The sequence below is a fragment of the Sceloporus occidentalis genome, unplaced genomic scaffold (genome assembly GCF_023333645.1).
Source record: "Sceloporus occidentalis isolate IW3139 unplaced genomic scaffold, rSceOcc1.0.p SCAF_3, whole genome shotgun sequence".
Classification (NCBI taxonomy): domain Eukaryota; kingdom Metazoa; phylum Chordata; class Lepidosauria; order Squamata; family Phrynosomatidae; genus Sceloporus; species Sceloporus occidentalis.
In genome coordinates this window covers 183,598,310-183,624,071 of record NW_028316983.1, presented here as the reverse complement: position 1 = coordinate 183,624,071, position 25,762 = coordinate 183,598,310, and the positions used below count along the sequence as shown (strand labels likewise).

Sequence of the window (25,762 nt, the reverse complement as noted above, 5' to 3'; positions counted from 1 at the left end):
CCTGCGCGTTTTGCGCATGCGCAGCCTCTGCCCTCAACAGGCCTCAGAAAAAGAGAGGGGGAAAAGACGGAAGCGGAGAGTCCGCGCATGCGCCTCCTGCTCCCTCCTCACACACACCAGACTGGGATGGGGGGCAAAGCGGGTCCGTCGTGACGCCGGAAGGGAGCCGAGTCGTCCTGCGGATCCCCACTCCCACCTCCTCAGGTCAGTGCTAATTAAGGCTGTCCACTTCCCCTCAGCCTCTTGGTTTCCTTCCCAAATCCATTGCAGGCAATGGGGGGGTGGGCGTCTGCTGAGGGACGTTCCGGACTGCGCATGCGCACGAGGCGGAAGGGGTGTGTGCCACGCGCGCCCTCTAGCGCCAAGGGGCGGAATTGAGCAGCCCTCCACCTTGGCTGATATTTCAGCTCTTGGCTCTCTCTCTCTCTCTCTCTCACCAGAGCTCTACTCTCTCAGCCTCTAAACCAAAACACTTTAGTCCTCCAGATATTATTCAGTTTATTTACACTCATCCCTCCATAGTTGCAGCTTTGTTTATTCACGGATTTGAGTAATACGTTCTCTCTAGGAATATCTAGGTCCTCTGGCATAACTCTATGGTCAACTTTAACTAAAAGTTGCATTGAAAGGCCTAGAGATTCCTAGAAAGAATACTTTTACTATGCATTTGTAGCTCCTCCAGGGCAGTTCTGTGGCCAGTGTCTGTCGGACGTTGACCATAGAGTTGCGCTGGAGGACCTAGAGATTCCTAGAGAGGTGTCCTCTCAGCTAAAAACATGGTGTTTTTGTTATTTGCTGTTTCCCCTTATTCACGGGGGCCTTGTGTCCGTAACCCTAGCGAATATGGAGGGACAAGTGTATTTATTTAGGGTATGATAGCCCGCTCTTCAGCCCTAAAGGCTCTCAGAGCAGCTTACAGATAGTTATTAGGATGATTCCCTGCCCTCAAAGTTACAATCTCAAAAGACATGACACAGAAGGAGAAGGGAGTGGCGGTGGGGAGGGGGATAAAGTCCAGCGCTTCTTCTCTCCCTCTGAGGCCTGGACCAAGGCAGATGGACTGGAGAGAGGGCTCTTCTTCTTCAGGCTAGCCCTGATGGAGCTGGGCCTGCCTGTTCACTCTTTCCCAGGCCAAATGATGTCAGATGGGCTCTTCTTCAGAGGGCTCTTCTTCTTCTTCATTGTTGGATTTCAGCTCCCAGAATTCCAGACTGTTAGCAATAGCAAGTACTTTTCTATACAGTAGTCTCTAAGCAGTTGACGACATGTAAGCCAGTTGCCCCCATCAAGCTGGGTATGCATTTTAGACACCTACAAAAGGATGCAAGGCTGAGTGGACCCTGGAGGCCTGCCTGGGATCGAACTCACAACCTTGTGGCTGTGAATGGCTGCAGTACTGGCATTCAACTTCACCACCAGGGCTCCTATGACTTGGCCAAGCTGGCTGGGGGCTTTAGGGAGCTGGCGCCCAACACATCTGAAGGACCAGAGTTTGGAAACCACTGTTCTCAATGGTGGCCCTTGGGAGTGCGGTTGTGGTGGTGGTGGGTAAAACATTGTGTGCATGTGTGTGTGTTGTTTGTCTTCTGACTTAGGGCATCCCTAAGGCCAACCTATCGCAAGGCTTTCTTGGCATGTTTCTTCAGAAGGGGGTTTACCATGGACCTCCTCAGAAAGTATGACTTGTCCAAGATCACCCGGGGATTTACATAGCCAAGCGCAGATTCAAATACTGGTCTCCAGATTCATAGTCCAACACTCAAACCACTGTGCCATACTGGCTAAGGTAAAATATGCAGTGATAATAAACAACTTACCAGTTTGCTTCCGTTTCATGCTACCCCAAACATGCTACCTCTTCACAGGCTGTTCAATATGCCTAATAGTTGACTAAGGGATGCAGTGGCTCAGCGGTTAAGATGCTAACTCTGACAGTTGCAATGTCAGCAGTTTGAGGCCCAATTTCCGCATGATAGGGTGAGCTCCCGTCACTAGTCCCAGCTTCTGCAAACATAGCAGTTGGAAAGCATGCAAATGGAAGTAGATAAACAGGTATCACTCTGGTGGGAAGGTAAACAATTTTTAGATTGTACGCCTGAGGGCAGGGAACCGTCTTATTAAAATAATAATAATTGTAAGCCACTCTGAGAGCTTTTAGGGCTGAAGGGTGGGGTATAAATACCATTAATAAATAATAATAAATAGTGTTCTGTGCAATCATTCTGGCCACATGATCACAGAGTTGTCTTTGACAATGCTGGCTCTTTGTCTTAGTAATGGAGATGAGCACCACCCCCATGGTCGGACACAACTTGACAACCTTGTCAGTGGGGAATACCTTTACTTTTACTTCTTTAATAGTAGGTTAAATTGAGGCTATTATGCTTTGGCCACATCATGAGAAACCATGACTCATTAGAAAAGACAAAGAGGCTGTAATATCTCAATCTTATCAAAGTTATTATAAGTACAGATTAGTGCTCCATATAGTAAAACTGAGATGACTTTGGCTTCGAAAACTTGTATGGCAGCAGGTTTATATTGCCTCTTCTGGTATAGAAAAAGCTACCCAGAGCTATCATATTTCTATATGCACATTTGTATTTTAGCTGATGTTATTTAGGTGTACCAGAATATTTGTAATTTTGTTTTTACTGGTTAGTACTAATATATTTCTGAGATATTTAGGTCGAAGACTGTAAATAAAATTGATTGATTGATTGACAAAGATGCTGGGGAAGGTAGAAGGTAATAGAAAGAGAGGAACACCACACGCCAAATGGATGGACTCAATCAGAGAGACCACAGGCCTGAGCCTGCAGGACCTGATCAGGGAGACAGAGGATGATAGAGGGGCTTGGAGACTTCTCATTCACAGGGTCGCCATGAGTCAAGATCAACTGGAACGCAACTAACAACAAAAAGCAACAAGGGCTGTCCCTAATGAGGGGAAGAGGTCTTAAAGTGATAGTGCCATGTGCCATTTGCTCATAGTCAGAACAACCCATGTGTCTTGACTGCTGGATTAGATTTATTTATTAGTTCTGAAATTTTATGACAAGCGGCATGGTTTGCATCTTTCTGAATCCTATTACATTCTATCCCATGCCCATAACTGTATAAATATGCTTAAACTAATTGAAACTATATATATTTTCTTCTTCCAGCCTAATTTATTTCTTGAGGAATCTGTGATTTATATTTGGAGTGATAGCATTATTTAAATGTAGTCTGCAGTTGTATTTTTTTTTTAGATTATGTTATAGTTTTATAAATTCAAATATATATGTATAATATCCAGCATGACATAGTGGTTTGAGCATTGGACTACGACTCTGGAGACTAGGGTTTGATTCCTGCTTGGCCATGAAACCCATTGAGTGACCCTGGGCAAGTAACACTGTCTCAGCCTCAGGGGAAGGCAATGGCAAACCTCCTCTGAACAAATCTTTCCAAGAAAACCCCATGATAGGTTTGCCTTAGAGTTGCCATATGTCGGAAATGACTTGAAGGCACACGACACACACAACCTTTGTTAGGATGTGTTATTAATGTTGGTGTTGCAACTTCTCTATATATGCTTTATACCTACGCTTTAATTTCACTCTGAAGAAGAGAGTTTATACCCACCAAAGCTCATACTAAATTAGAAACCAGAATGCTGCCACACTCTCATTTGCTCCCTCTCCCATTCTCCTTTTTATGCTACAAGAGACTAACATGGCTACTTATTTAAAAACTGGACAAGATGTTCTGATTCAACATGTCGCTTAACATGTTTTAAAAGTCACCTGTAGTTTTAAACAATGCAGGCTGCAGCCTTATGGATGCAATTATGTGATAATAAAGCCCCTTTGGATACACATGCTGTTAGAGTATGTTCATCCCACCCATCCAGTTTTGCCTTCTTACTACTTGCAGTGAATACTAATGTAAAAGAAAAGGCTTTAACTTGTAGACATGACAATTTGTGGCTATGAGCGGAATGTGAAAGAATAATTAATTCATTATCTTAAACAAAGTTCAGATCTCTGCACATCTGGGCAAACACTGCAAAAGACATTTGAACTGGAATCACACACAAAGTACGAGTGGCAAGTTACGTGACAGGAAACGTTGTGAAATGCATTGTTTCTAATTGCATAAGTCAGTGCTGGGATCTTCCCTGTGTTTTGCATTTACAGGTGCTAAAAACCACCCAAACAAATGGAAAACTTTTAAACATCATCTGATAAATCATCATGACCGATAGGTCTGTTTGCCAGCATCTGCTGTTCTCATGAAATGTCATGGGCAATCACTGTTCTTCATCTGTTGTGTGTGTATGTTTGAATATTTATTTGTGCACAAATACATATGTTATGGATAGCTACATCTAGGCCTATAATTTCATGCCTATAATTTCATTGTGATCTGAAAAGCCATTACAGGATGCTCATTTTTCTTCCTTATCTTTCACAAAGTATTTGGAGCTGAAAACCAGTGGGACTTCTTAAGACCAAGTGTTTTAGATTTGAAACATGAAGTTTGATCCTGGGGTATGTTCCCTGTGAAGCAAACCCCACTGTGTTCAGGTTTACATGAGAGAAATGTCTTCTGCATTTCTGAAATACAAGGCAGTGTTTATAGAAGGATCTGTTCAGTGTAGATGTCTGAATAGGCTTTCCTAAGTGGTTGGTTCTTGGCCCAAAGTTCTTATAATACAAGACTTTTATTGGCTTTCTCAAATTTTATTTTATTTTTAAAATTTAAAACAATTGTTGTGGCCTCAGATGTCATTGAAACAGTGGTGCTGGATGAGGGAAAGTTTAACCCTTTTGCTTAATACTGCTTTCTCAGTCCAAGCTGTTATTAGGTCTGGAGAGAAAAAGATTGGGTCTTAGTACCTACCCATACCTTACTTCCAGTTTGCCTCACACACACACACACACACACACTCTTTGTTTTTGACACTTCACTGGAAGGCCTTTATTAGCAAGAGAGACAATGATTCACATGGGAATTGGGAATTGTCTTCATAATTGTTAGGCTTTGATGCTGGTTTTTTAAATGAAAACTTGTTCTACCAGTGTGCAACTTATTCTCAATACACTTTTGAGTTATAGGAACAGAGTGTACTTCACATAGCTGCAGGTCACATGGAAGGCAATGCTGGCTCAGGGAGGAGTTTTCAATGAGGTTTATAGCTTTGCTTTGTAATATTGCATGAAACAAATAAACTGTTTACATGCAGGAAATTAACAGAGGTTCACTTTAAAATGCATTACAGTGGTACCCCGGGATACGAATGCGCCGCCTTACGAAATTCCCGGGTTACGAAAAAAAATTATTTAAAAAAACTGTTCCGCGTTACGAAAGTTTTTTCGGGTTACGAAAAAACTTTTGGTGCTTTTCGGCGCTATTTCGCACCAAATCGCGGCTTTTCCCCATTAGCGCCTATGGCAATTCGGCTTGCGAAAGCCTTCCGGGTTACGAAAAGGGCAGCGGAACGAATTAATTTCGTAACCCGGGGGACCACTGTACTTTTTTTACATTCAAGGACAGAATGTTCTTCACCCCAGAACCGAGGGTACACTGTAGAAATAATGCAGTTTGACACCATTTTAAGAGCTGTAGCCCCATCCTTGGAATCCTGGAACTTGTAGTTTTACTAGATCTGTAGCTTTCACTGCCAAAGTGTGCTGGTGCCTCACAAGACTTCAAATCCCAGGATTCCATAGGATGGAGCCATGGTGGTAAAGTGGTGTCAAACTGCAGTATTTCTACAGTGTAGCTGCACCCTGACGTAAAGAAGAAAGTTGTTGTAGGGCATCAAGCAGCTGGTAAGTTACTTTTTTGGCTTGGTGGTTGCTGTTGTGTGCTTTCAAGTTGTTTCCGACTTATGATGACCCTAAGGCAAACCTATAATGGGAGTTTCTTGGCAAAATTTGTTCAGAGGAGGTTTGCCATTGCCTTCCCCTGAGGCAGAGAGCATGTGACTTGCCCAGGGTCACCCGGGGGGTTTCATAGCCGAGTGGGGAATTGAACCCTGGTCTCCAGAGTCATAATCAACATTCAAACCACTACACCATGCCTGTAACCATTGGGAAAAATAGTTTTTAACATCAAAAACATTAACATTAATATAAAGGGTGGTCATAATTGAATAACTCTCATCTCAAGTCTTCTTTGGTAATACTAATACCTATGTCAGAGGGCTGAAGAATGTAAAATTGGTAAAAATGCTGGTGTGGCTTGCAATGTGTGCAGTGCAAGGAGTTACAGCCTATTTTACCATAGTTACATATCCCCCTTCTTCATGAAAGCTTTTGTGAAATAGTCAGCAGTTGAGTAAGCTTTGTGGATTAAATAATAATAATAATAATAATAATAATAATAATAATTTGTTTTATTTATATACCGCTATTCCAAAGATCATAGCGGTGAACAGCAAGTTAGCAAGTAAGCTAATTTGCCCCCAACAGTCTGGGTACTCATTTTAGCGACCTCGGAAGGATGCAAGCCTGAGTCGAGCTTGGGCCCTTTTGCTGGTCTTGAACTCGCAACCTTGTGGTTTCGAGTGAATGGCTGCAGTACAGGCATTTAACCACTGCGCCACCACTGCCTGGCTAGGATTTAATTGAATTAATTTAATGAACAGATGGATTTAAGATGCTTTCTCAAATGTATCAAGCTATTGATATCTTCAACAAAGGGTAGGAAAATATGTTGATGCTCTTTTCCACATTTAGAGTCTTTTTTAAAAAGGCAGCTTTCGTTCCATGTGCTGGTTGTAGGCTGTGAACCTCAGTATTACAACCTGCTAACAGATCCAAGATTGAATATGTTGTCCAGCAAAGTATTTCTTTGGTTATAATGCTGCTTGCCTCTCACAAGAGTGCATGATCATTTTGTGCCCTTGCATAATTGTTGTTGTCAATGTGTTGCAAACAGAAGATGGTGCTTGCATTCAAACTTGCGGCAGGCAACAACATGAGCAGGCTGATGTGTCTGTCTTCTCACACCCAGAAAGTGGGGAATCAAATAGCTTGTGTAACTGTATCTGATTCCCTAAGGAAATTGCACAAAGCTGTTTTTAAAAACCAATTTTGCATACTTAAATTGTATTGCATAATTGCAATACATTATAGGTTTCCAAACCTGTAGCTGAATATGTGTGCAAGCAGTAGTGGCAAATTATTATTTGTTTGCAAAACGAAGTTCAGTGTACATAGTCTGGTTCTTGAAAGCATCTGCTTACACAGTGCAGTACTTTGTAATGACACCATATCTTCCTCTTCTTGCAGGCATGATGGACAGGTAACAAGATCTTGTGTTGCTGTGCTGCCAGAGAGTAAGAATGACAGAGTGCTTTCTGCCTCCAACCAGCAGCCCTAGTGAGCACCGCAGGGTGGAACATGGCGGGAGCCTTGCACGGACCCCAAGCTCTGAAGAGATCAGCCCAACCAAATTCCCCGGCTTATATCGAACCGGTGAACCTTCACCCCCTCATGACAGCCTTCATGAACCTCCAGACATAGTGTCTGATGATGAGAAAGAGCATGGGAAGAAAAAAGGAAAATTTAAGAAGAAGGAGAAAAGAAGTAGGTATCTTTTTTTCATCTGTGTGACAGAAGTGTGCTTTTATTATTTACTGTCTGTGTTTCATGACCCTGTGTATGTATGTGAAAAAAATGTTCTTTATGTTTATATTACGATTTAACTGTCAAATATTTCTTTGAAGGTTTGCTATGAAAAATCTGTAAGGTTTTTTTGTGTGTGTTTAGTATGGGATGCCTCACTTTTTTCCTCAGTCAGTTTCAGATTGTTTGTAAAAATCATAGTTTTCATAATATCTGCTTTCTAAGATGTTAAAAGAACTTATGAGCCTTTTTAAAAAACAAAAACAAAAATGAAAAGTAGTAACACTTGTGTTTTACTTCTGGCTTCTTAAATTCTGAAAGGAATTTTTCCAAGCTTTGGTTGGAAGGAAGTTGATGATAGATCTCAAACTATGACTGTATGAAGGACAGGAACAGTGTCTGGCTCAACAGAGAAATTAAAAGATTTAATTTAAAAGTATATGGCATAAAACAAAAAATGACAAAACTACCATCATTTTCTTTTTCATCCAGGCATATTTCTAAAAGGCTGTTCCACAGTAATACATTCCTGTGCTATACATTTAACTATTTCGTTCCATATTTATAGTCCATATAGAGCTATTAGCCTCCCTTCAGCGGCCTGTCAACCATGCTTGGACATCCCATCAAAATTATAGAGAGTTCACCAGCAAATTGAGATATCTGATCAGTAAACATTGAATGTAAAGTCTCTTCTGAGCCTTCCTCTCCTTTATCTTAATATAGGTGTTGCAATTAAGAAAGGATGTGGGTGGTTACATTTTAATAAATGAGTTTCTTGTTCTTGCCTACAGGATAGGCAGGGTTAGTTGCAGAACAGATATAACTTAGTAGAAACCTGTGCATATGTTTCAGAGGCAGTGTAATTGTATTGCAGCTATGCAATACACTTCAATTTATTTTGCAACAAAAGCAGTTGTTTTGACTGTGGAATTGAAATAATGTATGCAATTTATATAACCCCAAATGCATATAATTATTATATGATTATACGTAAGGATGATACATAAATCCATGGATGCTCAAGTTCCACTAAATACAATGAATAATAAAATGATGCCCCTTATATAAAATGGCAAAATCAAGGTTTGCTTTTTAGAATTTATATATATTTTGAATATTTACAACCCATGGATGCTTGGATCTGTGGGTAAGGAGGGTTGACTGTATAAGGACATCGGTTTAGACTTTTTTTTTTAACTGAGCAATTAAATGATTTTTGAATCCAGTCTTTCGTTACAGTAGCAAAGCTCTGAATGGATCAAGATTGGAAGTGAATCCTTTGTTTTCTAGCTTGGTTTTTAAAAGAATGTTTGGGAGGATGTTGATTTGAGACTGCAACATTGTATTAGGCTAATCCTAGGAATTTCTTAGATTGTAAGCCTGAGGGCAGGGAACTGTCTAACTAAAAGATTGTATGTACAGCGCTGTGTAAATTTACAGCGCTATATAAATAAAGGTTAATAATAATAATAATAATAATAATAATAATAATAATAATAATATACACCTCCTTGACAGCTGAGCAACAATCTAGATAACTTCCTTTCTAAAGATAAGTTGATCTTTGTAATTCATACCAGTCATCGCTCTACAACATGAATTCTGTGTTAATTTTGATATGTTATATTCCTTCATAGTAAAATATGTATGGAAAACACTTAGGCTGTCATTCCACACATGTTATTACAAAATAAGCCCATTTAACAGTGATGAGGTTTTATTCAGGTCAACCATGCCAAGGATTACATTGCAGGCTGGAATGATTATAAACTGCATGGTGCTGTTATTATCTATATTCTTGGCTAGGGGTGGCAACCAAGTAATTCTGCTTGTGAATTAGTCCTGAAAAGTGTGTATCAGTGCAAGAGCAAATTGGAAGGGAAAAGTACAAGGTTTGGTCAGAATCTGCCATAGGTCTTGAACTTGCTTAATTAAGCAAAAGGTAATATGTATTATATTAATAAGAATTATAATACTCCTGTGCCTTACATGTCTTTTTCTAGACAGAGTCAACACTTGATAGTTTCCTCTTGTTTTTCTCAACAGCGGAAGGTTACGCAGCTTTCCAGGAAGACAGCTCTGGAGATGAAGCTGAAAGTCCGTCCAAGTTAAAGCGCTCCAAGGGGATTCATGTTTTCAAGAAACCAAGTTTCTCCAAAAAGAAGGAAAAAGATTTTAAAATCAAAGAAAAACCAAAAGATGAAAAGCATAAAGAGGACAAGCACAAGGAGGAAAAGCATAAAGAGAAGAAATCAAAAGACTTAACAGCAGCAGATGTTGTCAAACAGTGGAAAGAGAAGAAGAAAAAGAAGAAGCCAACTCAGGAGACAGATGTCCCACCAGTGGATATTCCCAGCTATCGACCTGTGTTTGGAATCCCTTTGGCAGATGCTGCCGAAAGGACCATGTTGTATGATGGCATACGTTTGCCTGCAGTTTTTCGGGAATGTATTGATTATGTAGAGAAATATGGCATGAAATGTGAAGGCATCTACAGAGTTTCAGGTATAGTGCTTCACCTTAGGGTAGATTTCCTTTGCTTTACCTTCAGACCTTTTAAAAAATGACATTGTTTTCCATTTTCGCTACTTCTAAAACTCTACAATTTTTTCTAATTCAGTAAGCCTCTATAGTTTCCCAAACTCAAATGTGATTAGCTCTACTCATAGTTTCTTCTAAATTTGAGACTGGAAGGATCTGTTTAAGAGATTAATTTAGCAAGCCCAGTATTCTTCATTTGATATTGGAGAGTCCTTTAAGAGATCAATTAAAACTGTGATTTCCAAGAGCAGTACTTTGTTTTCCAAGCAGCTTCCTCAGTTATCTGACACCTCCTTCCTGACTAGAGCAGCATACATCATAGTTAAATCTTTGTGACAGAATACTGACACATATACATTCCTCAAACACTTTATCTGTGAAAGTTTGCTATCAGTGATAAGAGACTGTATATCTTTTTAACTGAGATGTGCTCAAGTGCTCTCCCCCATCCAACTCATTCATTTTGATTTTTCTCCAAGAGAAGTGTATATGAAGAAGCCCTCATTAGACTGTTTCTTGAAGGACAGAGGAAATGTTGAGCAGCATTTGAGAGTTTTAGCTTGGATTTGAAGAAAACCCTGGTAGTAATTCCAAGATAATTAGCAGTCACACTAGTTGTGTAACCTTGACCGACTGAAAGAAACAATGATTTGAGTCACTTATTTAATTATTCAGCTGTATTCTTAATTATGAAGGCCACCTGTGCAGTACATCATGCCAGCAATCTAAATGCAATGAACAAGCTATGTTGATAAGAAGTAAATGCAAATTCAGGCAACAGTGAAGGTAGTAAATTTTTAAAGTAAATCATAGGAAGTAAATACTGTAAAGAGAGCTTGTATGTGAATATCACTTGTATGTGAATATCACGTGTATGTGACACACAAATGTGAAAGCAGTTTCCACACTTCTCTGGCACTGGGTGTCATAGACCTCTGCAGAAGTACAGTAATTCATTTACCCTTCAAGGACTTTGTGATATTTGAGACTCCTAATCCTTTATCCTTTATTATGCCCATCTGTGCTACTACATGAGCAAGGGAATATGATATTATACTTAGCCTTGAAAGATAACCAGTGTAAGCATAAGGAGGTGACCAGGCAATAGTCATACAGACAAGTGAGCCATTGTGATTCGAACAGCTTTGTAAATAATCTCATGAAATTTAGCAGGCTGTGTTTTTTTCAGCCTGGAAAGAGACTAGAAGTCTTTGCTTCCATACTAGATGCAGCAGAGGGGAAACCACTTTTTCTCTTAACAGGCTAAAATATATTTGCCTTTTACCAAGTAAACTGATGGAGGCAGGGTAGAGCGTTTCCCTCCTGCAGTCAGCAGCCCATGAGAGCCCTCCCTTCCTTTATGGTTAGCTATCTCAAAGAAATAGTAAATACCATGCAAACCTGAAGCATTGAATCAGTGTCCTTCTAAAAGGAATATTTAGTTAGTAAACTGAAGGGATAGTGAAATAGCTACATCAAAAAGATGCCATCCAGACTATTCCACTTCATCCTGTCTCCCAGAAATTCTTCCTGCTGTACCATAAATTCAAATCAGCCACCTGCTTCCTTCTTTTCATGCTATTACATTGTTGTTCTCCTCCTTTGTGTCAACTCTCATTTAGGCAACCTTATCATATGGTTTTCTTGGCAAGATTTATTCAGAGGAGGGTTGCTGTTTCATTTCTCTAAGACTGAGAGGGTATGACTTGCCTGTGGTCAGCCAATGGTTTCCCATGACTGAGCAAAGATTTGAACCTGGTCTCCTGGAGTCTTAGTCCATTACTCAAATTGCTACACCATGGTGTCTCTTTCTTTCCACTACACACATTTTCATTCTTGCTTCTTCTCACATCTGTGATCCCTATCCCTAACTAACAAAGTGCTCCAGTTTTTTGCTACATTAAATCTCAGTGTTTTCCTGAGGACTGGAGGAACTTCTGTTAAATATTAAAAATAAATATTTTACCTACCTAGGAATATTTCCTGTTGAACTTAGTGATACTTACTACTTAGTAAAGAATATAGTACTGCTCAGTAAGACTTCAGTAGTTTCTCACTTTTCTTAGAATCTTTAAGAGAGCGTCACTTACCCAGAGCCTCTGTGAATACAGTGGGCTACATACATAATAAGAAATTTTAGTAATTTACTTAAACTATCACAGACATATTGTAAACTTGGTTGCTTTTTTTATTCTCAGAGGTTTTTTTAACAAAACCATTCTGAACATTTTTGAAGGAATTAAATCCAAGGTGGATGAACTAAAAGCAGCATATGACCGAGAAGAATCCCCCAACCTGGAGGAGTATGAGCCCAACACTGTTGCCAGCTTATTGAAACAATACCTGCGTGAACTGCCTGAGAACTTGCTTACCAAAGAGCTGATGCCTCGCTTTGAAGATGCCTGTGGCAAGAGTTTGGAGGCTGAGAAACTGCAGGAGTGTCAGCGTCTCCTGAAAGAGCTGCCAGAGTGCAACTTTCTCCTGATCTCCTGGCTGATTGTGCATATGGACCATGTAATTGCAAAGGAGCTGGAAACAAAAATGAATATCCAGAACATTTCCATCGTACTCAGTCCAACTGTTCAGGTACAGTACATGTGCCTGCCAGCACATATTTTAGTAGTTGGGATGCATGTTTAGTTATTTTTGTTAGCCTGTTTGCTATGAATGGCTTGCAACAAAACATAACTCTGGAGAACTAAAGTGTACACTCTGGTGCATAAAGGCGATTGCATATGCTGCTGTCTTTGATAGTTCGGTAATAGAGTTGAACTAAAGAATAGCCTTCAGCTACATGTGCATTGAAAAGCAATGAAAAAATAGGCTATAATGCTAAATGCACTTATTAGAAATTACTGCCATTTCAACATGATAGGACATACTCCATTTTGATGTCCACTACTGCACCCCCTGTAACTAGTCTCCTTTTTTCTCAAAACGCAAGTGATCAGAAAGCCAGCTTAAGGGAAATGCTATTTTAGGCCTAAATCAGGCAATGAAATAACTTGATGCGTGGTCAGTCATACCCACTGGATGCTTCTGAGGGTACAGATGGCCATTTTTAGGCTGAACTGTTTTTTCAGCATAGGCAGACTGCACCTTCACAGGGGGACCCAATGAGTTGCATCTGGCAGTTACCACTCCTGACATACAGGAAGGTGGCACAATCTAAGTACACATTTTAAAGCCAGGTTTACAACCACAAAGAAGACAGTTTATTTCTTCTTTCTGTATTTTGGAAAGGTTTTGGAATCCTGGGGTTTGTAGTTTTGTGAGGCACTAAACCTCTCTGGCTCAGAATTCTAAGTACCCCTTTCTAACCTACATATCTCAGGTTTCCATAGGCTGGAACCCTGGTAGTTAAAATGGAGTCATAGTGCTATAATTCTGTAGTGAAAGAGCCCCACATATAAGATACTATGAGCTGGAAAACAGAGTTGTTGATTATTTCTTTTTTTAAAAAAACTGGCTCCTGGTGTTTGGTTCTTCTGTCACACTTTGTTGTTATGTGCCATCAAGTTGTTTCTGACTTATGGTGGACTTAAGGCGGAGCTATTGCAGGATTTTCTTGACAAGATTGGTTTAGAGGGGGTTTGCCTTTGCCTTCCCCTGAGGCTGAGTATGATTTTCCCAAAGTCATCCAGTGGGTTTCCATGGGATTCGAGCCCTGTTCTTCAGAGTCGTTGTTTACCACTCAAACTGTTAGACCACACTGGTTCAACCATACTATCCAAACATGTCTCTTAAATTGGGAATATTGGAGACTTTTTGAAAAATGATGATGAGGTGTTTTCAGACAAACTGATTAAAAACAAAGAAAGCATTTTAAAGAAACTAACAATCGCTGGTGGTAAAAATCCTATCTACTGACCATCTATTGAAATCATTGGCACATAAGCATATAATATTCTTACATTAAATCAAGGGTGGGAATTGTGTAGCCTGCAAGTGATGCTGAACCTCAAGTCCCATCAGTACTAGCCAGCACAACCAGTGGTGAGGATGCAGTCTAACCTCTTCTGGAAGACCACATTTCACCACTTAACTCACCTGCACCAGATCATTGCCAGTATTCAGTTGTAGAGGTCTTGGCCTTATTCCTTGATGGGCAAATTTGATACTACTAATTTTGGTTTAATTTTATTCTTGGATGTTGTCAAACTAGTTGGTTGAGTGTTGTACAAAATCTTCAAGATGATATAACTGTTTTGTGTAATAAGCATAAGTAAAATTCCATCATAAATCATTTGATAGTATAAAAAGTACTCTTGATTTAAATGTATTCTATCATGTGTTCAAATTAAATTATTTCCAGTTCAGAATAGTATAAGCCATGTTACCTTTTCAAAGTTGCATTAAGTATGTGATCTAGTGGCAATGAGGCTTTCTGAGAAAGAGGTTTAGGTAATGTTTTTTATGCCTTAATAGAACCAGCATAAGTGATTTTGTTGTGTATGTAGTATTAAGATAAAGAGTTTAATTATAGCCAGGGCTTTCTTGACTGGAGAACTTTTCCGGATTTTAATGTGAAAGCTAGTTATCAAAACAAGTCAGATGTCAAGCCCATAAACTGGTAGCTTAGTTCAACAGATTTCCTCTCATTGTTTAGACTCATGACAAGTGATGGAAGATATTTTTAATTTGTTGAAACACTGTATTATAGGACAGGTTAAAAATATTAATCACGATATTTTTCTGCTTAAAGGGCTACCTAAAAGGCTACGTAAAGAGGATCACATTAACTTAAAGTTTTAGTTCAGCTGGAATATTGGGAACTATAAAATTCAATATTTTCCTTTAAAGCAAAAATTTGGTTTCTGAAACTTCTGATGCACAATAAACTCTGACTTAGCATAAGGGTGGGCACTCACACAAGTTAGGGGAATCTTATGGGATAACTTTGCCCTGTTCCATGCCATGAATGTATGTGGGGGACAGAAGCAACCAGGAGATTTGACTGGCCATTTCAGGGCTGCTGTTCTAGACAAAGGAAGGACTTTTTTTCAAAACAGGAAGCGACTTTCTATCACTTGTTTGTTGTTGTTTTGTTTTGGTTTTGTGGGGTGGACCTGCATTGGACTAAAAAAGCCCTCCACAGCTCCTCCCTCAGAAAGTGGTTGCCACATCCCCTGTAGACTTCTGGGGTATGGTTAGCCATTTTTAGGCCTTTCCATTTTGCAGTGGAGGGGCAGAGTCAGAGGAGGTCCAGAAGATCTTGGGAGTGCAAAACAAACCACATATGGATGTATCTGATGGCACTTTGCCAGTTCCTTATTTAACAAGTTATGACCAAGCTTACACCCCTCCCTCCCACTTCCCCTAGTGAAGTTGGGGTGATGTGTTTTGGAAGCCTTTGCTTCTGATTTTGCTTAACCAGAGAATATCATGTTGTCTGAATGTAGCAGCCTGTGGCTACTCTTCACTATGATTAGTTGCAATCTATATTTTAAATTAACTATAGTTAAAATTAATCACAATTTGATAAATTCAGATGGCCTTCATACTGGAAGGAGAGGGGGGAAATGAATGTATGCAGCCTCAAGGGAGGTTGGCTCACCTGAGTCTCACTAAACCATAGTTAAGCATGACATTCTCACTGAGTCATTGGGACTGCAAGTTACCCAATTAACCCTCTTGTCTGAGACACTTTCTCGGCACTTCACAGCTGTGGAAATATATTTCCATTGAAAGTTATTAATACAACCAATTTGTAGCTGATTTCCTGAGCTATTTTCCATACATGAGTAGCAATAGCAAGTACATTTCTATACCGCTTATCAGTGCACTTAAGCACTCCGTAAGCGGTTTACAATGTGTAAGCTAATTGCCCCCAACAAGCTGGGTACTCATTTTAGCGACCTTGGAAGGATGCCAGGCTGAGTCGACTCTGGAACCCTACCTGAGATCTAACTCAGAACCTTATGGCTGTGAATGGCTGCAGACTACTGCACCACCAGGGCTCCTGGTAACATGGTAGTATTACTAACAAGTTCAAATAATGGAGAAATATATGTGTATCTTTTATTTAGCATGTATAGTATAGATGTTAACATAGTTTTTGAACATTCTTTCCTAAAGTGCTGTTGTGATTCTCTTCCCAGATCAGCAACCGTGTCTTGTACATGTTTTTCACTCATGTCCAAGAATTTTTTGGAAATGTGGTTTTAAAGCCAGTAACAAAACCACTTCGCTGGTCCAACATGGCTACAATGCCAGCATTGCCTGAAACCCCAGAAAGCATCAAAGAAGAAATTAGAAGACAGGTTGGTCATTTTCTAAATTGGTTAAATGTATTCATAATTGCAGCAATTGTGGGTCTTCCAGTTTTCTTTTCAGATATTGCAGCATTTATTATAAGAAGCAATAGATTTATCCTAGGCATTTTAAAGACAATTTGGATTTCAGAGAATTAAGGCTCTAAAACTCATTTATGCTCCAAAAAACATGGAAAGTTTTGAGTTAAGGTTAAACTTAGCTTTACTTATAATCCAGATGCCCTGCATCAGCATTTTACCTTGATCCTTCAATTCTAACTGTATTTCTGTACAGCTTTGGAGCAATACTTAAATTTTATAAGGAATAGATTTTAGGTTTAATGGAAAATGGGAGACACCTTCACTAAAGGGCTGTTCCTGCAACATCTGTTATAAAATAGGTGGTGGAGAAAGACTTTGAGGCCTGAGTACTGGACAAGCCAAAATATGAAATAGGAATGATGGGGCTCAGGTTCCAAATAAATTGTGGTCTCCTTGTGCTTTGAGGACCCCTTTAAAAAAGCAACTTTAGAGTCACACAGTCTTATCGCATGAAAAAAGAAAGCTGAAATGCAGCTGGAGAGAAACAGTTTTCTGCTTGCCTCTCCACATGCTGTCATAGCACTTCCATTCTCTTTCCAAAGGAGATGTTATTTAAAAGCATGCCTTTTGCCAAAGGATTTTTCCTACATGACAAAAGACGCATTTTTATGACCATCTCCCTTCAAAAGAGAACAGAAGTGCTTTGATGGGATGTGGAGACGAATGAGAAAAGCTGCTTCTCCTGCTCCGTTTCTGCATGCTTTCCTCATGCAATGAGGCTCACAGTTTAAAGAAAATCTGTTTTAATTAAAATAAAGCCAAAACAGAAGTTACGTTGTTTGAATAAAAATGAAAGGTCTTGAAAACCTTGAATGGAAGGTGCGGGTTAGAAAAATGACTTGAATGGTTGCATTTTTGAAGGAAATTAATCTGAATTGATTGAACACCTATAAATCCATCCTTGAATAAATTACAGCGGACCCTTGTTATCTGCTGGGATTTGGTTCCAGGATCCCCCATGGATAACGAAATCCGTGGATGCTCAAGTCCCATGAAATATTATAGCATAGCAAAATGGTGCCCCTTACATAGAATGGAAAATCAAGGTTTGTTATCTGGAATGTATACTTTTTTTTAATATTTTCAAACCGTGGATGCTTGAATCTGTGGATAAAAAACCCGTGGATAAGGAGGGACTCTATTCTACATTTCCTCTTGCTGTTTCATCTGTTTCTAAATGCCTACCACCTGCATTAATCAGAGAAGATATCTTCAAGATTTCCTCATACAAAGTGTTTGTTTCTTAGTGTTAGATCTGTTATGGAATTTTGAAGTAGGAGAAGGATCAAAAGTTTATGGTCTTTAAAACTACTGTGGAAAATTATTTTGGTGCAGTTTTAATACTCTGTTTTTTCCATATGATATAAATATCTTGTTGAAGTTGGTGTGCTCCATGGAATAGTGAGAGGGGTGGTTTTTAGCCAAGAAGATGAATGAAATGGCTAAATATGGTATGTTTGTTTTACCAGGAGTTCCTTTTGAATTGTTTGCACCGAGACCTACAGGTGGGGATCAAAGATTTATCCAAAGAGGAGAGATTATGGGAAGTGCAACGAATTTTGACTGCACTCAAAAGGAAACTAAGAGAAGCTAAAAGACAAGTAAGTGTCTATGTTTTCTTTCGTTGTCCAGACAGATGGGAAGAAAAGTTGCTTTTTTTCCTTTGCCTGAGATACTAGAAGAATGACTTACGTAGCTGTACCCAAAATGTCATGCTGTTCCTGGATACCCAGCAATCCCTTCCTGTTTGCAGAGCTTATCCCTACATCTAGTGCAGGGATAGGGGTCTTTGGGGTTTTTCTGGATCAAATTACTCCTCCTGTGTTTATGAGAGAGCTGTCTTCACCAAGACACTGCAGCACAGATGTTCATGCTTCACCTTGTATCAGACAGCAGAAATGAAAATCAGTGAAGTGGCATAGCCAGTTGCTGCATGTTAACAAGAGTTGAATTGAGAGCCATTGTAACAGTGGAGAGTGTTGGACTGGGATTTGGAGGTCTAGGTCCAAGCCTCTGCTGAGTCTTGAAACTCCATGGATGACCTTGGTTGGGTACTCTGTCTCAGACTGACCTAATTTATAGTGTTGTTATGAGATTACATTGAGAAGGGAGTTTGTGTTCAGCACCCTGAAAAAGTGAAAAGTGGTATATACAAATACATATAAACAATGCATTCCACAGCCTGAGTTAAACTGTCTGTGGTGATCACATCCTTGTTGGATACCCTTGTGCTCTGCCCCATTTAATTACTGGCATATTATTTATTTTGGATTGCAAATCCTAGAATTCATCAAGCATCATGACTTGGTTGTTGCTTTCTTGAAGCTGTATTCCCAAAAACATTTTTTCCAAGATCTGAATAGTATAGTAAAGTGGACTCCTGATAATTTACTCCTCATGCTTGCTTAGTTTCTGTTGAGAGGGCAGTGGAATGTTCTAGATGTCTCCTTGTTCTATGAGAAAGCTTTAGGTTTCAGTTTCATTGTATGGTGTTTGACCTCATATCATGGTTACCTTTTAAACTTCTCTTGTATTTATATTTACATTGGTTTTACCAGACGTTGCTTTTGTGTTCTTAATCTATGTATGTTCAGATATGTGGAAGTGTCACTTATATCAGCTTGTTCAATTTGCTAGTGAGAATCAAAAGTTGTGTTCCCCAAAACTCCAAAACAGGTGCACTGGTTTGGCAACCACCTCTTCCAGAGAAGAATCTGATTGATTAATCTGATCAACTAATGCTATTTGAGGAAGTTTGAAATAACTTCAAATCTTTCTTGGTATGTTTGTAGGCACAAAAACTGTGTGAAGTACTATTCTTTTTAGTTTAACTATATTATTCTGCATGGCAGCGGCCATTAATCAATAACTTTTTTCAATACAGGAGTGCGAAACAAAGATTGCACGAGAGATTGCCAGCCTTTCAAAGGAAGATGTTTCCAAAGAGGAAATGAATGAGAATGAAGAAGTTATTAATATTCTTCTCGCTCAGGTAAATGCTGTTATTAATCATATTTCCATTTAATTCTTGATAAACAGGTATTCACATCTGAAAGAGAACTCCTGGACTGCTACAGATTGTTTTAAATCTTAATGTATAGCTGCAGCTGAATAAAGTTCCTTGGATTATCTTAAAGGCAGAGGCAGGATGGTTAGAAAGATGTGAAGCTTGGTCCAGTATCTGTTGTCTTCATTCTATTTCTACTGGCCCTGGATTGAGGCTCTTATATTTTGTTCTAAAGGCAGTTGCAATACCTTCTTGTTTACAGTCTTTTCTCAGTGCTTGTCTGTAGAATCCTTACAGTTTGGGAACAAAGAGCAGAATGTACAAAGATGCACCATCTAATACAAAAATACTAAGATTTTGCTATCATGCAAAGACAAGCTGAATGACTTTATGTGCCCTAAGTTTCACTTGAACCTACATTTGCTTACTTGTGGTTTCTCTGGAATTTAGTATGCTTTGCTTTGATTTTTTTTTTTAAAAAAAAATCAGAATTGGTGGTATTTAAGAGGCTAAGATTCAGGAGGAGAAATATAATTTCATAAAATTTTTGCTGCATTAAATTAGTTTAAATTGGTTAAAACAAGCAGCACAAGGAACTTCCTCATATAGCCAATAAGTACCTCAGTTTAGTGAAGTTCACAATTAATGTTATTTGTACTTCAGGACATTATAGTTCCTCTCCTTCAAATCAACAACCTATCCCTCTCCTCTACTCCATCCCGTTTCATCCAGTCTGCATCACAAACTGTTTCTAGTCAAGAAAGAAAGTAAAAGCTCTGGATGAGCAGATTACTGACTGTAGTCTAATATCTCTTATTTGTAGGTAGGACCTGCTCAAATACTCTTTAATTGCCTTTTTCAGGAGAATGAGATTTTGACAGAACAAGAAGAGCTGATAGCAATGGAACAGTTTCTGCGTCGACAAATTGCCTCTGAGAAGGAGGAGATAGATCGCCTCAGAGCTGAAATAGCAGAAATGCAAAGGTAACAAAACCTCTGCCTTGTCCAGCTTTCAGACTTATAAAACAACACTTTAAAACTAGTAATTCAAATTCTTGTTCCACCAGAGCCCAGGTCAATGTACTTAAAGCCTTGGTCAATGTACGCTGCTTCATCCTAACACAATCTAATTCAGTTTGAATCTACCTAAAATCCAATAATTCTTAGTAATCCCATGAACAGTTGTTCGGGGGCCTATTGTGTTTTTGTAGTTCTAGAAGTTACCATCATTCACGGGTAAACTAAACTAACTTGTTGAAAAGAAACTTCCTTTCTAATATAATACCTTGAAAGTGTACGTACTCAAACAACGCCATATATACTTAAGTACATATAGTTGTGTATTCCATAACATGAAAGTTGGTAACAAGGCCAAGAATGAGGTATGCTAGAAATTTGTTCTTCTATATTTTAGTCGTCAGCATGGTCGAAGTGAAACTGAAGAATATTCTTCTGAGAGTGAGAGTGAGAGTGAAGATGAGGAGGAACTGCAGATAATCTTGGAAGATTTGCAAAGGCAGAATGAAGAACTAGAGGTGAGAATACAATCTTGAATAAACTTTTTCTAGGACGCGAAAGACTAGAATAGGGATGGGGAGCCTGGTGTCCTATTTATATTTTGGAATGAAACACCCAACCTTCGTCTTATTGGCTGCAGATTGTGTGTGTTTAGCTGGCTTTGACTACTATCTCTCTCCATGGGACATGACCCAAATCAATGTAAATGTAAAAAAAATCCTGTATAAACAGTCTTATTTTAAGAGCATCCACACTAGGATATTTTCTAGTAAATATAACAGTTTTAATGGGGGAGTGTTTTTATATTACTGTGTTCAGTTTAGTGTCATTAATTCCCAGTTCCTCCTATAACTTAATTTTTCATTTCTAATTTTTTTATTCTCACACAAATGAATTTTGGCTCCCTTCCAAGGGATAGCAACCCTAAGTGATACCTACTAATGATTCATTAGCCCCATAAGCAGCTGTTTGAATGTAGCTGAAATGATCCTTTTTACCCCCTTTGTGTTGGATAAAGATTAAGAACAACCATCTGAACCAAGCGATTCATGAGGAGCGAGAGGCCATCATTGAATTGCGAGTGCAGCTTCGGCTCTTGCAGATGCAGCGAGCCAAATCAGAGCAGCAGGTGCAGGAAGAAGAGGAGCTTGAGAAACGGGGGAGTGTGTCTCAGCCACTGCCGCAGCCGCCAAGAGATGTTGTCTCAGAGACAAAGGCAGCAAAAGAGCAGCCAAAGGCAATCAAGGAGCCTGTGAAGCCATCGCCAAGCAAGGACAGAAAGGAAACACCAATTTAATTGGATTCCTGAGGTATTCAAGATATCACCTGGGTGGAGCCAGGACTGTGCAGCTTACTGTAAATTTGAGGCTTTGTATATTCTGTAAATATTTCTGTCTTTTACAACCTGGAGTCATTTTGTCTCCTTACTTGTGGCTTCTGCCTATCAGGCTCAGGTTACTTAGAAAGACAAAGCAAATTGAAATGAGGCAGAAGGGTATGCAGCACAGCAGTTATATAGCCATGTCAGACACTCTTCAGGTGACCTTTAATGATTTAACAATGTTAGTGACTCACTCTGGAGCAGTTGTGGAAATTCTCTCAGGCATTATCTGCTCAGGGCTGCTTCACACATGGTTTTTCACTGTGTAGATGTGGTGGAAAATGCATTCCCAGCCTTGTACTTAACAACTCATCCGGTAGCCATTGGCAACTAGGAATTCCCACAAGGCAAGTAAATGACCTTGCCAGGGAGGAAGGGAAGGATGGACGGAGCAAGCACTTTGTCCCTTCTCTGCATTGTGCCCATGGTATCTATGCAGGATGGATAGCCTCTTCCTCCAAGCCCAGTGTGGAAGGCAAGCAGGCTTGTGAAGAACAGGTCACTGTTTCTTTCCTCTTCCTGTACATGCCATAGAAAGCTTTTTAAAAGATTAGACATTAAAAGGCTAGTATCCTGCATTTTTATGCTGGCAGCATTGAAATAATGTTCTGTCTCTCTCAAGTCAGCATGGAATGCAGGTTGCTAGGCTCTTTGCCTTTTGTGGGCTACCCTACAAGGCTGTACATATTCATGATGTGCAGACTGTGATAGTGTGCAGATTTTTCAGTGTGCACACAAAGTGGCTGCACTTTCAGCACCAGAATCAGAATGTATGTACCTATGATCTGCCATGGTCATTTTTTCCCTTGTATAGGTAAAACATATGTGTAGTAGTTAGAGGCTAAGGATTGGGAGCTCCTGATCATACCTATATGGCCTGCTTTGGGAATTTCTTGTTCGTTGTTATTTCTGCTTTTACTCACCTTTATTTGTGCCTTTTGGTAAGAGAGGAGCTTTATAAAATAGAATTATCATGAGAATTAAATGTAACCTGAACAGGGGGACAGGATGTTTCTTCAAGTGCAAAATATGTTCTCTTTCTCATTTGGCATTTTAAAGCTCTGTGAAATGTCATGTAAAACTAAGCTGAAGCGCTTGGTAGGTGTATCCCTATAAATGAAAGCAGTCCACAAATAGCTGTTGAACTTTGGCAGTGCACTTAATTATAGGAGTGATTAACTGGAGGATGTCAATTAATTGTCAGTGAAATTATAAGCACTGTATAAGTATATAGCAGACAGTTCCTTAATGTGTTTATCTTTTTAAAAAATGTCAATAATCTAAAAAACCCTATAGGGACACCAAGCCTGGGACATGGTTGGAGATTATCTTTGCTCCACTGAGTTTTTAAGGTGCCACCAGATTTCCAGAGTCCAGTAGCGCTCAGTTTCCTATCCAAACTTGGAGCTAAAGTGATTGGTGGGACATCGTGACCTGTCATTGCAACATGTATTGCTGAGGAACATGGAAGTTCTGGTAGAGCACCTCAGGATAGCTCCAGAAGTTTCACTGTCCTTTGACACATTTGGGATGCCTAAGGTGCAGCAGGGGAAAAGGAATGGTTGGCCAATTCCACTCACAGTACTTCCTAGGCCTTGTTGAGTGTGGTTGCTGGGACAAGCGGCCACCTGCAAGCCCAGGAGGAAAGTTGTGGCTTGCCATGCTTTCTAAGCAGCAGAAGGACACTACGCTGGAAGCCGTGACCGAAGTGAGGGAGGTGTGTGCCGGAAGGAAACAATGGCGCGCTCTCCCTACGGCCTGTGCCCTGTGCTGCTGCCGCCGTGCCTCCACAGGCATAAGCCCCATTCATTTGAATGGGACTTGAGCATCCACGTTTTTTCCTTTATGCAGGGGATCCGGAACAGATCCCCTGCGTAAGGGAAGGGCAGACTGTATTTCCGAATTTCTAAATGATTAAACATAGAGGACCATGATGGACACAATATATCGACCCTGAGCAGATAATATAGATTTCTGTATACGGAAGCTATTGAGATAGTCTAAAAAGGAAAAAAAACTGAGCCAAGGATTCCTGAGCAGGTTTCAGCTTCCTTGTGCTTAGTGTTCCTCTTGTAATTTGTCTTTCCGAGATGGCCATTTTTAAATACTTAAGACTCACTGAAATGGCCATCTCAGTAATGATGAACAGAATTTCACAGGGTGCTTATAGATTATTTAGTTTCTAGTCTGCATATTTATTTGTTGGTGGGGTTATTTTCTTTGCCTGTTGCACTGTGGGAAATCATTGGCCGTGATTTAATTTTTGTACAAATAATGCTTTGAGAAGCTACAGAGAACAGCCTATTGTTTTGTTTTGAATCTTGAAGAAAATGAATTATGGAGATGGTCAGATGACAGTTTGTATGCATAAAGCATTTTCTTGGCCTGTTACATACATTTTATATATTCTGGCAGTATTTAAACCTTTTTGTTTTAAATTCCCACTAATTTCTATTAAATTGTTCAACATTTATGTAATCAATGTTCATCAAGCAAGTCACTTGCTGTCAGTTAACTTCTGTTTTGTCAAGACCATGTTAATCAAGTAAATAAATTCAACAGCCATCTATAAATGATTTTATTAATTGCAGAAAACACCAAGTATGTTGACATCCACAAATAATTACTTTCTTGAGTCACCTTCTGAGAGCCTTTTCTACCCTAATACTGATGGGTTGATCAAATGGTTAGAGGACAGAGCGGGTTGCCTGGATTTACTCTACCCCATGCAGCAATTTGCCTGACATCTATGACTTGGAGCAGGGGTCTAAACATGTGGTTTTCATATATTTAGTGTAAAGATCTGAAAGACTTGTGGAATTCTATTTAGTTGAATCCACTTATAAAGGTCCTTGCTGTTTGGAACATTAAAACTACGAGCAAAGGCCAGATTTCTAATCTGAGAGCGCCTTGTGAGCTCTTTTCCAGCTGAGGGCCAGGCTGCGAAATGCACATGAACTATGTGTATACAGCTTTTTTCTCCTGCCTTGTGATTATTGTTTGAGTGCTGCTCTTTCAGGACCCACATCTTCAAGGGGCTTCTGATGATGGCTTCTAATAAAGCTAACTCCCCTTCCTGTCAGGAGAGAGTTTCATCACATGATGGCACCTTGTAGTGGATCCCAAAGGAGCAGTCCTTGCTGCTGTTCAGTTATTAATGGGAAAATAAGCCACATACACACAGCAGTTCCCCTAGTTGTAAAATAGCAGAACAGTGATGAAATGGGGATAGGAGAAAGAGATAGTTGCATGCATGTAGTGTATTGGGTGGGTACACATCGCCCTGCGATGTTAAGACTGATCTTCCAAATTCCTCCTGTGTAAAGGTGAGATTATTGAAATTTCATGCAAACAGTTGAGGCGACATGGAAGAGGAGTCTGTAAAGCAGAGATTGGGTTCCCACAACAAGATGACCAACTGTGCCCCTCCAGGTTTATTTGTTCTTTGCTGGGCTTCTTGGTCTATACATCTGCCCATCATGTTAAGTGATTATGGGTTTTGTATTCCCCCCCCCCAAAAAAAAAAAAAAAACTTGGTAGATGACAGGGGCACAGTCTTGTTGTAAAAGCTGAAGTCTAAACATCTAATACATAATTGGTGGAACAGAATTAAAACAGCCCTAGATTAGCTTTTCAAACATAATTTCTTAACACCATTTTTAAAAAAAGTACACAGCATAGTTCAGTGATTCTCAAATGTTTAATCCCCGTGACCCTCTTTACATCTACATAGGAGTGTTGTAAAACTCCTGCCCCCAGATTGTAGTATGTGAATAAAAATATTTTGTTTAGTGTGCATATTTTTCTTTCCACATTTATGTATATTCATATTTTA

The 25,762-nt window shown here is 39.6% G+C and overlaps 1 protein-coding gene across 2 annotated transcripts; it reads left to right on the top strand.

Annotated features, from left to right (window-relative positions):
- The first annotated feature begins 41 nt into the window (after window positions 1-41).
- Window positions 42-25,585, top strand: RALBP1 (ralA binding protein 1). Of its 2 annotated transcripts, none has more exons than XM_089517040.1 (10): window positions 42-204; window positions 7,287-7,583; window positions 9,672-10,130; window positions 12,403-12,752; window positions 16,268-16,429; window positions 17,992-18,123; window positions 19,407-19,514; window positions 20,392-20,513; window positions 20,944-21,064; window positions 21,565-25,585. In XM_089517040.1, exons 2-10 carry the CDS (start codon window positions 7,340-7,342, stop codon window positions 21,841-21,843), a joined length of 1,977 nt encoding a protein of 658 aa, XP_089373166.1. In that variant the 5' UTR covers window positions 42-204; window positions 7,287-7,339; the 3' UTR covers window positions 21,844-25,585. The 2 variants fall into 2 exon arrangements, with proteins under 2 accessions (XP_089373166.1, XP_089373167.1); XM_089517041.1 differs by lacking the exon at window positions 42-204 and adding an exon at window positions 4,195-4,252.
- Window positions 25,586-25,762: the final 177 nt, after the last annotated feature.